The following is a 15,718-nucleotide window of genomic DNA, read 5'->3' as shown; positions in this document are numbered from 1 at the left end:
ATTCATACGTGCTCATTCATTTCATTTTCGTTCATTCATTTTATTTTTTTCTCTTTTCTTTTCTCTTTCCCTTTTCAGTTGATTTTTACAAGAAGAGAATCAAAATCCCTTATCTCAATCACTCCGCCTGATTCAGCTCAAAGTGAGTTGAATAATGTCCTCTGTCACATACAGAAGACCACACCTAACAGAACCCTTCATCAAACAGGGATTTATTTATTTATCCCTTATACTCAGTTACTCATCACTCATCTCACTCATGTCATTCAGAGGTTCTCATATACATACATACAAGGATTTGCACAGCCTGCCTACTGTACCTTGGAATGAACACAATTAACACAACTTATGAAAAACTGAAGCACTGTCCACTGACAATCCAAAAATGCCAAAGCCAACTACATAAACAAAAAAATAAACCACAGAAACACAACCCTATACAAAGTACTGACAATCCAAGATGACCAAAAGACCAAAACAACAAAACTGCACTTTCTATCCCAGTTCTGCACTATACAACCAGTTCGTATATTGACATAAAATACAGAAAAAAATATAACCATTATCATCTTATTACTCTAATATTCAACTCTGATACTGACATAAACAGACAAAACTCACTGGTGATGTAGGTTCTTTGAACCGTGTTTGCAGCCTTTACCCAGAGATATGGAGAGATCCAGAGAGATTGCAAGTGCAAAACAAAGTGTAAGAATAAAATTTCTCACCTTGCTGCAGCTGGATTTTGCATGTCCAATCTCCCAGGAAGCTCCCCGAAACGTATTCCGAATGGGCTGGTTACCACGGCCCCACGTTGGGCGCCAAAAACTGTTGTAGCTGTATGCGTTCTGACCCAATGTCAGATATTGCAGATCACCAGTGAGGCCAAATCAGGAGGTTACTCCCTTTATTGACAAGGGCGCTTGGAGAAAAAAGTAACCGCACATGGATTGTGAGCAAGTCACTTTTTCACTTTTCCTGATCTAATAGAGCAAGAGGCAGTATTTGATACCATTTACAACAAATGTAACTCAGTGTAATTCATGTAGCCCCCCCCCCCCCCCCCCGTTACCCCGGGTCATGCTGACCTTTATTTACCATGAAACCAAAACATGTTGTTTGCTGACCATTGAAAACATAAGATAAGGAGAATAAAATCCTTGAATCGGAGACTACAAGACTACTGTATCATAAGAACAAGATCTAGCAGATTCCAGCAATTAAAGGCAAAAGGCAAATTAAAGGCAAAACATGAACCCTTCTATATCACACCCGTCAAATGTTGCTCCCTCCCTTCTGAGCCCTGCCATGCGCCCAAACAGTGGCTTTCCCTGGGGTATCCGTGTACTCAGGAGAAATTACACAACAAATTGTGTAGTCTATTTTTTCCTGATACTCTTGTGAAAATAAAAAAGTTTGGGTCTAAAATAATTTTTTGGGGAAAAAAGTAAAATGTTCATTTTTTCCTTCCACATTGCTTTAGTTCTCGTGAAGCAACTGAAGCCTTAATAAACTTCTTGAATGTGGTTTTGAGCACCTTGAGGGGTGCAGTTTTTAGAATGGTGTTACTTTTGGGTATTTTCTGTCATATTGACCCACTTCAAATGTGAGGTGGTCCCTAAAAAAATGGTTTTGTAAATTTTGTTGGAAAAATGAGAAATCGCTGGTCAACTTTTAACCCTTATAACATCCTAGCAAAAAAAAAAAAGTTTCCAAAAATTGTGCTGATGTAATGTAGACATGTGGGAAATGTTATTTATTAACTATTGTGTGCGATATGGCTCTCTGATTTAAGGCCACAAAATTAAAAGTTTGAAAATTGCAAAATTTTCAAAATTTTTGCCAAATTTCCATTTTTTCATAAATGAACGCAAGTCGTATCGAAGAAATTTTACCATCATCATGAAGTACAATATGGCATGAAAAAACAGTCTCAGAATCAGTGGGATCCGTTGAAGCATTCCGGAGCTATAACCTCATAAAGTGACAGTGGTCAAAATTGTAAAAATTGGCTTGTCATTAAGGACAAAATTAGCACTGTCACTAAGCGGTTAAGCCGACCATGCACATTAGATGGTTGTCGGGTGAACAAATGTTTAGCCAATCATTTGGGCGATGGCTATCTTGGACGGATTTCCAATACAAAGGAGTGCTCAGTTGGCTGAGTGCTCCAGTGCTCCCTATGAGAAAGTCGTCACCAAACACCAGACACAACCTTCCCCTGACGAAGACGCTCCAGCAGCGTCAATACGCGTGGGGCCTCCATCCCCCTTTGGACTTTTCCTGGGCAATCCCCCTATACACCTCAGTTGTGCTAAGTGGCACACGCTTTTGTGTGTCCACCATTCAGGCACCCCTTCAGAGGGTATACCCGTATATTCTAACCATCAGGATATCAGCTCTCTATTAGTCAAGATCTGACCTTTCATTTGGTGATTTATGGTACGGGGTGTTAGTACTTAGGAGGGATACAGACATGTTATACCATTCATTTGTGGGATTTATTAGTTGACTTGTTATTGGCACTTTTCTCATGTCTGCTTGATTGCAAGGGATTGCCGGGCATATCTGGATCTTTGGCATAGGGGGCCTGGTCAGCTGGTAGCACGGGGTACTAGGTATCTTCATTGTTATTGTTTGAATTTGCTGCCTGATTTGTTGCCCTTTACATCATTGTGCATATTAAATGTATTGACATATTGGTCCGTCTCTGCATCATTATGTCCTGGGGGATGCGGGTTGGTCCATCTAGTTTTTAAATGTTTTTAATTGTTTGTCTCCTTCATTGCCTCTGTTTGTAGTGATTTGTTAAATAAAATTTATTACGTATGGTTGATCCCATAGTGTGCATATCTTTTCTCTTGCTTTTCTTTCAAACTCCAGACATATCTGGCGTTGGCTTATCTCTGGGAGAACAAAGAGATCGTCCATCCGAAATCAGACATACCTGATTTAAATTTTTCACTAGGATTACTTGTTTGGGGTCTCCATACACATTAGACTGTTGGACAAACCTGTCTATATCGGCAAGTTTGGCCAACATTAGGCTGTGTTTGAGGGCCTTTAGACTTTCTTCCCAGCATAGACATACCTCTTTTCTTATCAGTGGGAAATTCTACTTAGCGATTGACCGTTATTTATCTATCACTTATGTAAAATAGGCATGTCAGTCACAGTCTAGATGGAGATTCATACCTTCCAAATTATTTCCAATCTTTCCCAAAAACATATACATTTGTATGCTAAGCAGTAATGCAGGTTCTCTTTGAAAAGCAGATATGGTGTGCTATGAGATATCACCAAAACAGTGCCAGCTAAGTACTTTATTATTTACATGTACTATTATTATTTACTTACTACAGGGTATTTTCTCTTTTTGTTTTTATCTTAAATTTTATTCTTCAATTGTATAAAATAGGAAAAAATAACTAAATGTTATATATCTTCAGGTTCGTCTTTTTCTGGGCACAGCTTATCCTCTCGGTAAGTTATTTACAGATCTATAATATGTCCAGTGAAGAGCATGTTGTAAAATGTTGATATAAATTATGAGATTCTATTGTCAAATGAATCTTTATCCATATAACTTAATCACCACTTGAGAAGATTTGGTGCAACCAAGTAAAATATGATTGACTACTAAGGCTGGTTTCACATTTGCATTTTTTTGCCGCTGCGTTTTACCGCAAAAAAAGCATGCGTTTTTTTCCTATACTTAACATTAAAAACGCATGCGTTTTTTTTGCATGCGTTTTGCCGCGTTTGACAACGCATGCGTTTTTTCCATGCTTGCGTTTTGTTGCGGAAATGAAACATGTAGTAATTTCTAGAGGCGTTTTTTTGCGGCAAAAAAAACATATTGCTGTCTATGTAAACGCATGCGTTTTTAAGCACATGCGTTTGTTTGCGTTAAAAACGCATGCGTTTTTATAGAAAAAGACAAGAATACACACTGATAAGCCACCCCCCACCATCAAGGTGATAAAGGGATCCAAACCCTACCCCTAACCCTACCCCTAACCCTAAAGCCGGTAAATCAATTGCCGGCTTTTCATTTCTCCTGCCTAAACCCGACCTGATATGAAACATGGTTTACATACAGTAAACCATGTCATATCCCCCTTTTTTTGCATATTCCACACTACTAATGTTAGTAGTGTGTGTGCAAAACTTCAGCGCTGTAGCTATTAAATTTAAGGGTTAAATCGCGGAAAAAATTGGCGTGGGCTCCCGCGCAATTTTCTCCGCCAGAGTGGTAAAGCCAGTGACTGAGGGCAGATATTAATAGCCTGGAGAGGGTCCACGGTTATTGGCCCCCTTCCCTGGCTAAAAACATCTGCCCCCAGCCACCCCAGAAAAGGCACATCTGAAAGATGCGCCTATTCTGGCACTTGGCCACTCTCTTCCCACTCCCGTGTAGCGGTGGGATATGGGGTAATGAAGGGTTAATGTCACCTTGCTATTGTAAGGTGACATTAAGCCAGATTAATAATGGAGAGGCGTCAATTATGACACCTATCCATTATTAATCCAATTGTATGAAAGGGTTAAAAAAACACACACATTATTAAAAAGTATTTTAATGAAATAAAGACACAGGTTGTTGTAATATTTTATTATACTGTTAATCCACCTGAAGACCATCGTTCTGTAACAAAGGAAAAATAATAAACCAACAATATACACTGTGTTCCAAATTATTATGCAAATTGGATTTAAGTGTCGTAAAGATTTAATTGTTTTGTTTTTCAAATAAACTCGTGGATGGTATTGTGTCTCAGGGCTCAATGGATCACTGAAACCAACCTGAAACACATGTGATAATTAGTTTTCCAGGTGATTCTAATTAAAGGAAAACTACCTAAAAATTACGTTCCACATTATTAAGCAGGTCACAGGTTTCAAGCAATATGGGAAATAAAAAGGATCTCTCTGTTGCTGAAAAGCATCAAATAGTGCAATGCCTTGGTCAAGGGATGAAAACAATTGATATTTCCCAAAAACTTAAGCGTGATCATCATACTGTGAAGAGATTTGTGGCTGAATCTGAGCACAGACGTGTTCGTGCTGATAAAGGCAGAATGAGGAAGTTTTTTGCCAGTCAAGTTCATCAGATTAAGAGAGCAGCTGTTAAAAAGCCATTACAAACCAGCAAACAGATATTTGAAGCTATTCAATAAAAAAGAAAATACTATCTGCGCTGGAGTCAAAAGGTAAGGGGACCGTGTGTGAACAATGACTCATAAACCAAATTAAATTAAACTGCTGCAAATGAATATATTAAAAACATATGTAAAATAACCTGGTGATGAAAGAAGGAGCCAGAAGATACGACCGCTAGTATGGTTGTCTTTCTCCGCTGTGTCTTGGTGGTATTCTGTTCGTTCATATAATCCAGGATCAATATAGTTTGTTTTGCAGGCTTGGCAACAAAATCTTTTAGATGTACGAAGCGCAGATACTGTCCCGGCCGGTGACAGAAAATCACGCGCTCGTTATCTCTGTGCAGTCTCTGCACGCTGCTCGGCTGGGCTGATAGGTGCACTGCTGGCCGCAGGACCTTCCGTGACGTCACGTACACGTGATAACTCACGTGACAGCCTATGGAGAGTGTGGGGAGCCAATTCCTACGCGTTTCGGAGCAAAAGAACGTGCTCCTTCCTCAGGGATGGCCCCTATTAGATGGTGTATTCATTTTATAGCCTGCAGCGGTCATATGACTGCACTAGGTATTGAATGCGAATAATTCAATTTCGCTATTCAAACCTTTAGGAACTAGAGTGTCAAGTCTGAAGATCATTTTGGTTTCCTCCCTTGACATTTGCCGAATAAAATCACCTCCTCTCCAACATTCCTGCACCTTTTTAAGGCCAGTGATAGTAGTGCCACTTATTGACCCATTATGGTGGGTCAGAAAATGCTTAGAAAGCGGGTGACCCTCAAATTTTTTCTCAATATTTCTAATATGTTCGTTAATTCTTGTCTGAAGGGCCCGCTTAGTTCTTCCAATATATATTTTATCGCAGGGGCACCTGATGGAATAGATCACCCCTTTGGTGTTACAGGATATAAAGTCCTCAATTCTCCACTCAGTGGTTTCTTTAACCAGAAGATATTGTTTTTTAGTTTTCAATAATTTACACGATTTACATTTTAAGCAGGGGAAAAAACCGTGATGTTGACGCAGAAAGGAATATTTAAACATAGAAGACGAACGTGGCACTGTGGGGGCTATTTTATTCCCCAAGCTCTGTGCCTTTTTGTAAATAAATAACGGATGTTCCGGGAGTTTTTCTCCAATTATTTTATCTTCTTTCAGAATATTCCAGTATTTATTAACTATTTTCCTAAAAAGATGCGTGTTAGCACTATACCTAGTGATAATGGGAACAATTTCCCATGGTGGTTGTTTGTTTTTTTCTTTATCTTTATTTTGGAGGAGGTGTGATCTCGGTAATTTATTAACTTGATTTTTTGCCAAGGATAAAGAACTCTCTGAATAGCCCTTATTAATAAATTTCTTCGTGAGCAATTCTGCTTCTAGATCAAAGTCTTGTGTACGAGAACAGTTCCTCTGTGCCCGAATCAGCTGACTTTTGGGAACATTAAGTAACCAATTTGGGAGATGACAACTGTTTAAAGCAATATAATTATTCCCATCTGTAGGCTTATGGAATGTTTTGGTATGAATTTTCCCTTCAGTGATAAAAATATGGAGGTCCAAAAAATTAATAGAATGTGGTACCCGTAAATTTTAAAAAATATGAATTTTTATTTAAAACATTAATAAAATCAGATAATAAATCGGGGCCACCAGACCATATAAAAACAATATCATCAATGAATCTTTGCCAGAGCACCAGGTTCGCACCCCACAGGGAATTTGCGTAAATGGTGTCATGTTCCCATTGGCCTACATAAAGATTCGCATAACTTGGTGCGAACCTGGTGCCCATAGCAGTACCCCACTGCTGGGAGTAATAGTGCGTCTGATATCTAAAATAATTATGATTCAATATAAAACGCAGGCAGTCTAAAATAAATAAAATTTGGTCTTTCGGAAGTATTCCTTGTTTCTCCAGAAAGAATTTTGCCGCTGTGCATCCTTTCTCATGTTGTATGACAGTATATAATGAGGTGATGTCTAAAGTGCCCATGATATAGTGATCTTTCCATTCCACAGTTTCCAAGATTCTAAGAATATGCGTGCTGTCTTTTAGATGTGAAGGAAGTTCCGGTACCAATTTCTGTAGATGACAGTCTACATATTTAGATAAATTTGCCGTTAGGCATCCCACACCGGATATTATCGGTCTACCGGGGGGGTTAGTTGAATTTTTGTGAATTTTCGGGAGATAGTAAAAATAAGCTGTCTTTGGATGATTTATATTAATGAAGTCAAACTCCCGTTTCGTGATAATTCCTTGTTCCAAACCCTTCTTAGTCAAATCTTTCATTTCATGAATAAAAACATCAGACGGGTCTTTTTGTAGGAGACAATAAGTGTTCTGATCTCCTAATAAACGTAGACATTCTTTCGTATAGTCTTCGGAATTGAGAATTACTATACCTCCCCCTTTATCCGCTGGTCTGATTGTGATAGCTTTATTAGCTTGAAGCTAATAAATTCCGAAGACTATACGAAAGAATGTCTACGTTTATTAGGAGATCAGAACACTTATTGTCTCCTACAAAAAGACCCGTCTGATGTTTTTATTCATGAAATGAAAGATTTGACTAAGAAGGGTTTGGAACAAGGAATTATCACGAAACGGGAGTTTGACTTCATTAATATAAATCATCCAAAGACAGCTTATTTTTACTATCTCCCGAAAATTCACAAAAATTCAACTAACCCCCCCGGTAGACCGATAATATCCGGTGTGGGATGCCTAACGGCAAATTTATCTAAATATGTAGACTGTCATCTACAGAAATTGGTACCGGAACTTCCTTCACATCTAAAAGACAGCACGCATATTCTTAGAATCTTGGAAACTGTGGAATGGAAAGATCACTATATCATGGGCACTTTAGACATCACCTCATTATATACTGTCATACAACATGAGAAAGGATGCACAGCGGCAAAATTCTTTCTGGAGAAACAAGGAATACTTCCGAAAGACCAAATTTTATTTATTTTAGACTGCATGCGTTTTATATTGACTCATAATTATTTTAAATATCAGACGCACTATTACTCCCAGCAGTGGGGTACTGCTATGGGCACCAGGTTCGCACCAAGTTATGCGAATCTTTATGTAGGCCAATGGGAACATGACACCATTTACGCAAATTCCCTGTGGGGTGCGAACCTGGTGCTCTGGCAAAGATTCATTGATGATATTGTTTTTATATGGTCTGGTGGCCCCGATTTATTATCTGATTTTATTAATGTTTTAAATAAAAATTCATATTTTTTAAAATTTACGGGTACCACCAGTACTGAATCTATTAATTTTTTGGACCTCCATATTTTTATCACTGAAGGGAAAATTCATACCAAAACATTCCATAAGCCTACAGATGGGAATAATTATATTGCTTTAAACAGTTGTCATCTCCCAAATTGGTTACTTAATGTTCCCAAAAGTCAGCTGATTCGGGCACAGAGGAACTGTTCTCGTACACAAGACTTTGATCTAGAAGCAGAATTGCTCACGAAGAAATTTATTAATAAGGGCTATTCAGAGAGTTCTTTATCCTTGGCAAAAAATCAAGTTAATAAATTACCGAGATCACACCTCCTCCAAAATAAAGATAAAGAAAAAAACAAACAACCACCATGGGAAATTGTTCCCATTATCACTAGGTATAGTGCTAACACGCATCTTTTTAGGAAAATAGTTAATAAATACTGGAATATTCTGAAAGAAGATAAAATAATTGGAGAAAAACTCCCGGAACATCCGTTATTTATTTACAAAAAGGCCCAGAGCTTGGGGAATAAAATAGCCCCCACAGTGCCACGTTCGTCTTCTATGTTTAAATATTCCTTTCTGCGTCAACATCACGGTTTTTTCCCCTGCTTAAAATGTAAATCGTGTAAATTATTGAAAACTAAAAAACAATATCTTCTGGTTAAAGAAACCACTGAGTGGAGAATTGAGGACTTTATATCCTGTAACACCAAAGGGGTGATCTATTCCATCAGGTGCCCCTGCGATAAAATATATATTGGAAGAACTAAGCGGGCCCTTCAGACAAGAATTAACGAACATATTAGAAATATTGAGAAAAAATTTGAGGGTCACCCGCTTTCTAAGCATTTTCTGACCCACCATAATGGGTCAATAAGTGGCACTACTATCACTGGCCTTAAAAAGGTGCAGGAATGTTGGAGAGGAGGTGATTTTATTCGGCAAATGTCAAGGGAGGAAACCAAAATGATCTTCAGACTTGACACTCTAGTTCCTAAAGGTTTGAATAGCGAAATTGAATTATTCGCATTCAATACCTAGTGCAGTCATATGACCGCTGCAGGCTATAAAATGAATACACCATCTAATAGGGGCCATCCCTGAGGAAGGAGCACGTTCTTTTGCTCCGAAACGCGTAGGAATTGGCTCCCCACACTCTCCATAGGCTGTCACGTGAGTTATCACGTGTACGTGACGTCACGGAAGGTCCTGCGGCCAGCAGTGCACCTATCAGCCCAGCCGAGCAGCGTGCAGAGACTGCACAGAGATAACGAGCGCGTGATTTTCTGTCACCGGCCGGGACAGTATCTGCGCTTCGTACATCTAAAAGATTTTGTTGCCAAGCCTGCAAAACAAACTATATTGATCCTGGATTATATGAACGAACAGAATACCACCAAGACACAGCGGAGAAAGACAACCATACTAGCGGTCGTATCTTCTGGCTCCTTCTTTCATCACCAGGTTATTTTACATATGTTTTTAATATATTCATTTGCAGCAGTTTAATTTAATTTGGTTTATGAGTCATTGTTCACACACGGTCCCCTTACCTTTTGACTCCAGCGCAGATAGTATTTTCTTTTTTATTGAATTACTTATATTGACACAGTTGGTAGTACTGTGCAACTATCAGCTGCAGGTCTCAAAGGTGTGTTAGCGCTTTTTGGTACATATACCCTCTCAGATATTTGAAGCTGCTGGTGCCTCTGGAGTCCCTCGAACTTCAAGGTGTTGGATCCTTCAAAGGCTTGCTGTGGTGCATAAACCTACTATTCGGCCACCCCTAAACAGTGTTCACAAGCAGAAACAGTTGCAGTGGGCCCAGACATACATGAAGACTAATTTTCCAACAGTCTTGTTTACTGATGAGTGTCGAGCAACTGTGGATGGTCCAGATGGATGGAGTAGTGGATGGCCACCATGTCCCAACAAGGCTGCGACGTCAGCAAGGAGTGGAGGAGTCATGTTTTGGGCCGGAATCATGGGGAAACAGCTGGTAGGGCCCTTTAAGGCTCCTAAAGGTGTGAAAATGACCTCTGCAAAGTACATAAAGTTTCTGACTGACAACTTTCTTCCATGGTATAAAAAGGAGAAACGTGCCTTCAGGAGCAAAATCTTCTTCATGCATGACAACGCACCATCTGATGCTGCAAAGAATACCTCTGAGTCATTGGCTGCTATGGGCATAAAAGATTAGATAAACTCATGGTGTGGCCACCATCTTCCCCTGACCTCAACCCTATAGAGAACCTTTGGAGTATCATCAAGCAAAAGATCTATGAGGGTGGGAGGCAGTTCACACCAAAACAGCAGCTCTGGGAGGCAATTCTGACTTCACGCAAAGAAATACAAGCAGAAACTCTCCAAAAACTCAAGTTCAATGGATGCAAGAATTGTGAAGGTGATATCAAAGAAGGGGTCCTATGTTAACATGTAACTTGGCCTGTAAGGATGTTTTGGAGTTGAATAGCTTTTTTGTTCAGTGAATGTGACCTCCTAATGCCGCAAATTCCACAAATGAGCATTTTCAGTTCTTTAAAACATATCAAATGTTTAGAAATTATACTGTGCCTAATAATTTGGAACAGTGCATTTTGAGTTTTTATTCATTGTGGAGATTATACTGTTATCATTGGGAGGTTTCTCAATAAAATTCAATGTATATTCTAACGGGTGATGACTTTTATTAGACTGACTGTCATTTGCCCCAACCTTTTAGGAAAATCTGAGAAAAATGTAATTTGCATAATAATTTGGAACATGGTGTACATATCTTCCGATGATCTGTCACGTCCCACGATGTAAATCCATCTGAAGGGGTTAAAATATTTTACAGGCAGGAGCTCTGCTAATGCAGCTGTGCTCGTGCCTGTAAACCCCGGCGAATGAAGCTAATGTAGGTCAATGACCTGAAGTTACCTTCATTCGCGGTGATGCGCCCCCTACTGGATGTCCTCATGAACTGGAGCCTGGGAACTTTTTCCCACGCTCGAGGTCATATGAGGACATCCAGCAGGGGGTGCATCACCGCGAATTAAGCTAATGTAGGTCAATGACCTGTAGTTACCTTCATTCACGGTGATGCGCCCCCTGCTGGATGTCCTCATGAACTGTAGCCTGGGAACTTTTTCCCACGCTCGACGTCATATGAGGACATCCAGCAGAGGGCGCATCACCGCGACTGAAGGTAACTATAGGTCATTGACCTACATTACCTTCATTCCCTGGGGTTTACAGGCAGGAGCACAGCTGCATTATAGCAGAGCTCCTGCCTGTAAAATATTTTAACCCCTTCAGATGGATTTACATCGTGGGACGTTACAGATCTACGGAAGGTATGTATATTGTTGGTTTATTATTTTTCCTTTGTCACAGAACGATGGTCTTCAGGTGGATTACCAGTATAATAAAATATTACAACAACCTGTGTCTTTATTTCATTAAAATACTTTTTAATAATGTGTGTGTGTGTTTTTAACCCTTTCATACAATTGGATTAATAATGGATAGGTGTCATACTTGACGCCTCTCCATTATTAATCTGGCTTAATGTCACCTTACAATAGCAAGGTGACATTAACCCTTCATTACCCCATATCCCACAGCTACACGGGAATGGGAAGAGAGTGGCCAAGTGCCAGAATAGGCGCATCTTCCAGATGTGCCTTTTCTGGGGTGGCTGGGGGCAGATGTTTTTAGCCGGGGGGGGGGGCAATAACCGTGGACCCTCTCCAGGCTATTAATATCTGCCCTCAGTCACTGGCTTTACCACTCTGGCGGAGAAAATTGCGCGGGAGCCCACGCCAATTTTTTCTGCAATTTAACCCTTAAAATTAATAGCTACAGCGCCGAAATTTTGCACATACACACTACTAACATTAGTAGTGTGGAATATGCAAAAAAAAGGGGGCTATGACATGGTTTACTGTATGTAAACCATGTCTCATATCATGTCGGGTTTAGGCAGGAGAAATGAAAAGCCAGCAATCGGCTTTTCTGCTATATCGCGCTGAAGTAAATATAAATATATAAATATATATATATATATATATGTGTCTCAATTATATATATAACAAAACCCGACTTTGCCAAAAGTCGGCGACTTTTGAAATTGGCCGATCTGTTTCGCTCAACCCTAATTTTGATGATTGGCAGCTGTCACACACTTCTCAGCATGCGTTTCAAAAACGCAAACGCAGGAAAAAACGCATGTAAACGCGGCAAAACGCCGCATTTTTTTTACCGCATGCAAAAACGCATGCGTCTAAAAAATGCAGCGTTTGCACGCGTTTACATGCGATTTTTCACCACCTGCGTTTGCGTTAAAAACGCTGCGTTTTTAAACGCAAATGTGAAACTAGCCTAAGAAGAAATATTGGAGCCAGCAACATCCTCTGTCAATAACTACTAAATGTGGAGAGGATGATGTTATAGCGCACACTTGTAATACCGAGAAGTACTACACCCCCTGGCAAAAATTTTGTAATCACCGGCCTTGGAGGATGTTCATTCAGTTGTTTAATTTTGTAGAAAAAAAGCAGATCACAGACATGGCACAAAACTAAAGTAATTTCAATTGGCAACTTTCTGGCTTTAAGAAACACTAAAAGAAATCAAGAGCAAAAAATGTGGTAGTCAGTAATGATTAAATTTTTTTAACCAAGCATAGGGTAAAAATTATGGAGTCATTCAATTATGAGGGAAAATATTATGGGATCAACCTGTAAATTTTCATTCCCAAAACTAACACCTGCATCAAATTAGATCTGATTGTTAGTCTGCTTCTAAAGAGGAGTAATCACACCTTAGAGAGCTGTTCCACCAAGTGGACTGACATGAATCATGGCTCCAACATGAGAGATGTCAATTGAAGCAAAGGAGAGGATTATCAAACTCTTAAAAAAGAGGGTAAATCATCACGCAATGTTGCAAAAGATGTTGGTTGTTCACAGTAAGCTGTGTCTAAAATCTGGACCAAATACAAAGAACATGGGAAGGTTGTTAAAGGCAAACATACTGATAGACCAAGGAAGACATCAAACGTCAAGACCGGAAACTTAAAGCAATATGTCTCCAAAACAGGAAATGCACAACAAAACAAATGAGGAGCGAATGGGTGGAAACTGGAGTCAACGTCTGCGACAGAACTGTAAGAAACCGCCTAAAGGAAATGGGATTTACATACAGAAAAGCTAAACGAAAGCCATCATTACCACCTAAACAGAAAAAAACAAGGTTACAATGGGCTAAGGAAAAGCAATCGTGGACTGTGGGTGACTGGATGAAAGTCATATTCAGTGATGAATCACGAATCTGCATTGGGCAAGGTGATGATGCTGGAACTTTTGTTTGGTGCCGTTCCAATGAGATTTATAAAGATGACTGCCTGAAGAGAACATGCAGATTTCCACAGTTATTAATGATATGGGGCAGCATGTCAGGTAAAGGCACTGGGGAGATGGCTGTCATTACATCTTCAATAAATGCACAAGATGATAATGCATCCTGCCATAGAGCAAAAACTGTGAAAACATTCCTTGAAAAAAGACACATAAGGTCAATGTCATGGCCTGCAAATAGTCCAGATCTCAATCCAATTGAAAATCTTTGGTGGAAGTTGAAGGAAATGGTCCATGACAAGGCTCCAACCTGCAAAGCTGATCTGGCAACAGCAATCAGAGAAAGTTGGAGTCAGATTGATGAAGAGTACTGTTTGACACTCATTAAGTCCATGCCTCAGAGACTGCAAGCTGTAATAAAAGCCAGAGATGGTGCTACAAAATACTAAAGATGTGTTGGAGTGTTTTTTTGTGTGTTTGTTTTTCATGATGCCACAATTTTTTTCCCACATATTTGTGTGAGTCCATAATTTTTTCCCTCTGCTTGTTCTAAAAAAGTAACAAATACTGACTACAACATTTTTTGTTCTTGATTTCTTTTAATGCTTATTAAAGCCAGAAAGTTGCCATTTGAAATGACTGTAGTTTTGTGCCATGTCTGTGATCTGCTTTTTTAAAAAAAACAACAAACAACTGAATGAACATCCTCCAAGGTCTGTGATTCCATAACTTTTGCCAGGGGTTGTACTATGCCATTGGTCACAAACAATAGCAGGCACAAAAGAAAACAAAGTTTATGACACCTTGGTGCCCTTAGTTAACCTCTCTTTCTTGGTAGTGTGATGTAATGTGCCGATAGATGCTACTGTGTAGGCGTGGCCAGCGCCATTTTGAGACAGAATTTTTTTTTTCAGAATAAATGTATAGCACTAAATAAAATAATGTAATGCATATCATAGATGTGATCATGTTTTGCTACTTTTTTGTGCCAAAACCTTGTCCCATGGAATTGGACTTTTTTTCAATCTAGCAAATCTAGCATGCGAAAAATACAAGAAAAAACAATGAAAACATACTTTTTTTCTGCAGCTTCTTTCATGCCAAGGTTTTGCTGCAGAAAAAAAAAACCTTAATGTTCGGTAATCAGTATCATGACAGTATCATTTGTAATAATAACAATGAATATTATGATTATGAGCTTCAACTGCTACGGAACAATTGCCTTGAATCACAATTAACTAATCACTCAGTCATATTGAGTCAGATTTGAATTTCCATTCACCCTCTAAATGTTTAAAGGGAACTTGTCACCCCCCAGGACGTTTTTAAGTAGAAGATCCACCTTCAGCAGTACTAAGGCTGCATTTTGTGAAGGTGGCTCTTATGTTTCTGATCCCTAGTAACACTAAAATATTGACTTTTATAAATTGCGCCCCATACCTGTATTGAGTTCCAGAGGTATGGTGTCTCCCCCTGTTTCAGCCACCTCCCAACCGTCTATCATCCCCCTCTTGCGTCTGTGTGCCGCCTCCTGTGTTTCTGTTACATGCCCTGTGCCTGTCCTCATCTCCCTCCTCTTTCTCTTTAATCCCTTGGCAGCGTCTGATGAGCTGACCTGCCAGTGAACTGCGTGTGGGAATTCCACTAACGGATAGCAACAGCTCCACACTTAGGGCTGTCCCACACGTCCAGATAATTCCGGTACCGGAATAAATCGGTACCGGAGTTATCCGTGTCCGTGTGCCTGGGAACTCACGTAGGCCATACGTGCGGCACACGTGTGCCGCCCGTATGGCGAGTGGGTACCACACGGAGCGTGTGGTACCCACGCGTGTGGTACCCTGCATCGCGCTGAAGCCGCGATTCATATGTTCCCTGCAGCAGCGTTTGCTGCAGAGAAAATATGAAGAATAGTGTTTAAAATAAAGATCTATCTGTCCGCAGGCCCCCCCC

General features: G+C 39.8%; 1 protein-coding gene across 4 annotated transcripts in view; it reads left to right on the top strand.

The window, feature by feature from the left end:
* Positions 1 to 15,718, top strand: part of RNF212B (ring finger protein 212B) — a 471,927-nt gene that overhangs the window by 412,034 nt on the left and 44,175 nt on the right. For all 4 annotated transcript variants that reach the window (XR_013224222.1, XM_077299403.1, XM_077299400.1 and 1 more), the window contains one exon: positions 3,450 to 3,483. Coding sequence is in view for 3 of the 4 variants with exons in the window: in XM_077299403.1 (XP_077155518.1) it covers positions 3,450 to 3,483 (34 nt within the window). In the remaining variant the exon portion in view is untranslated. The remainder of the gene's footprint in view (positions 1 to 3,449; positions 3,484 to 15,718) is intronic.

Source organism: Ranitomeya variabilis, chromosome 1, assembly GCF_051348905.1.
Source record: "Ranitomeya variabilis isolate aRanVar5 chromosome 1, aRanVar5.hap1, whole genome shotgun sequence".
Taxonomy (NCBI): Eukaryota; Metazoa; Chordata; class Amphibia; order Anura; family Dendrobatidae; genus Ranitomeya; species Ranitomeya variabilis.
Note: the sequence above shows the minus strand (reverse complement) of the source record. Positions and strands in the feature narration are given on the sequence as shown.